General features: G+C 38.7%; 1 protein-coding gene across 1 annotated transcript in view; it reads right to left on the bottom strand.

The window, feature by feature from the left end:
• Window positions 1-2,231, bottom strand: part of LOC107301198 (protein ecdysoneless homolog) — a gene marked incomplete at both ends in the record, with an annotated part of 6,501 nt that extends 4,270 nt beyond the window's left edge. The window contains one exon of the mRNA XM_015830455.1: window positions 2,125-2,231. Coding sequence (XP_015685941.1) covers window positions 2,125-2,231 — 107 coding nt within the window. The remainder of the gene's footprint in view (window positions 1-2,124) is intronic.
• Between the last annotated feature and the right edge of the window lie 227 nt (window positions 2,232-2,458).

The raw sequence follows: 2,458 nt of genomic DNA, 5'->3' as shown, positions 1-2,458 counted from the left end.
AAGATTTTGGATATTTGAAGAACTAACTAAATGAATAATTTTTATTAATACGGAGGAGATGGATTGCTTAAGTTTAGACTTTGGAGTTAGAGATATTAATATTTGTGTACTTGTATTTGAATATTAGCCTAGGTTGGTTTGGGAAGTCCGGGGGGTGGGGGGATGGGATATAACATTGTGTAATATCTGTGATGTATTTTTTTTTTTTATGATAAAAACAATAAAAAAATTTATAGAAAAAAAAAAAAAAAAAAAAAGAGCATATTTGCCAGACTGCCTGCTCCTCTTTAGGGAGTGTTTTCATTCACTTCCTAGTTTAACTATTATACAGTGGTTCAAATAAATCTTAAAAGAATTCCTAACAGTATAATCAAATTTGGGTCTGGCAAGGATAAGCACAGCTTATTCTGCTTATTTTATCTAGTAATAAAAACCATAAAATAATCAGTCTATCATCTGAACTTAGAATGTTACAACATTATTATTATTATGTTGTAAGTTCAGATCAGGGGTCTTCAAACTTGGCCTTTATGACTTGTGGACTTCAATTCCCAGAATTCCTCAGCCAGGCATACTGGCTGAGGAATTCTGGAAGTTGAAGTCCACAAGTCATAAAAGGGCCAAGTTTAAAGACCTCTGGTCCAGATGATAAGACTGATAAACAATAATGACAGACTAATAAACAATAATAATTATAATGTTGTAATTGTAAGTTCAACGCATAGGGTTGAAAGGGACCTTGGAGGTCTTCTAATCCAACCCCCTGCCCATGGCAGGAGACCTTATACCATCCTGGACAAATGGATATTAAATCTTTTTTTAAAAGCCTCCAGCAATGGAGTACCCACAACTTTGGGAGACAAGCTGTTCCATTGATTAATTATCCTCACTGTCAAACATTTTTTCCCTTAGTTCCAAATCTTGGATCTCTAGCAAACTTCCAACCAATGCTTCTTGCCATGCCCTCTTTGGAGAATAAGTCAACCCCCTTTTCTCTGTGACTGCACCTCAAAGTATTGGAAGACAGCTATCATGTCATCCCTAATATTTCTCTTTGTTAAACCAGATATACCCTAGTCCCCTTCATTGTATGGTTTAGCCTCCAGACCCTTTATCATCTTTGTTGATATTCTCTGCACTCTATTCAGCATTTTTTTTCTATTTTGGCGACCAAAACTGGACACAATATTCTACGTGTGGCTTCACTAGTGCAATATAAAGTGGTACTATCACTTTTTGTGATCTTCATGCTATCCCTCTGTTGATACAGCCTAGGACTGCTTTGGCTTTTTGGGCAGCTACAGCACACTGCACTTAACCTGGAAAAATCAAATGTACAACTATAGAATAGGCAGTCGCAATAGCAATAGCGCTTAAACTTATATACAGCTTCATAGTGCTTTACAGCCCTCTCTAAGCGGTTTACAGAATCAGTGTGTTGTCCCCCAACAATCTGGGTCCTCATTTTACCGACCTCGGAAGGATGGAAGGCTGAGTCAACCTTGAGCTGGTGAGAATCAAACTGCCAAATTGCTGACAGCCAACAGTCAGCAGAAGTAGCTTGCAATACTACATTCTAACCACTGTGTCACCAGCTGACTCAACAGTAGTAACTGTGAAAGGGATCTAGGTGTCCCAGGAGATCACCACTTAATTGTGAGCCAGTAGTGTGCTACAGCTGTAATTAGATATTTAAAAACATCACTATCCCATACATTTTATTAAATTTCGGCAGTAGGACTTCAAATTCTACTCTATGGCATCCTAAGAAGAACAGTATTTAACACCCTTAAGGCAGCAGTTCCCAAACTTTCCGGCTCTGGGACTGGCAACAGTGAACTTGGGGAGAGGGGATGGTTTCGCGTGCCTGAATGTAGCTTCGTGCGCTTGCTCGCCTGCTGCTTGTGCGGCCCAATTCCCAACAGGTTGTGGACCAGTACCGGGCTGCAGACTGGGCGTTGGGGATCCCTGCCTTAAAGTATTTAATGAAATGTCATTTTCATTCCTTTCGGATGGCCAAAAAAGCCAAAAAAACAAAAAAAAACCTCTGTCAATAAAATAAAAACATTATCTACAGGTTTCTGTAACTCTGATCATTATTTTTAAAACTCTCCCACTACTTACCATCCTCTGGAGGTAGAATGTCTGAGCTCTTTTTCAAATCCTCCAAATTAAAGGAATTTTTTTTTAAGATTGTCATAATTTTTTCCCCTGGGCTCACAGCAACTGAACTATTAAAGGAAACACAACACCAAAATACATTATTAAACGTATTGAACTGGCTATGTTTAGAATTACTTTTCCACAACTGATCCAATCATAATCTCACTAGTAGATAGAACTGCTCTTCATACCCTACAGGTAGTCCTCACTTAATGATTGTTCAAAGTTACGACGGACTTAAAAAAAGCTAATGACCTGTCCTTGAAGTTAGATTGCTGCCACTCCCCCCACCCCC

This window comes from Protobothrops mucrosquamatus, unplaced genomic scaffold (assembly GCF_001527695.2).
Source record: "Protobothrops mucrosquamatus isolate PMUCROS unplaced genomic scaffold, P.Mucros_1.0 scaffold10601, whole genome shotgun sequence".
In the NCBI taxonomy this organism is placed as follows: Eukaryota; Metazoa; Chordata; class Lepidosauria; order Squamata; family Viperidae; genus Protobothrops; species Protobothrops mucrosquamatus.
Note: the sequence above shows the minus strand (reverse complement) of the source record. Positions and strands in the feature narration are given on the sequence as shown.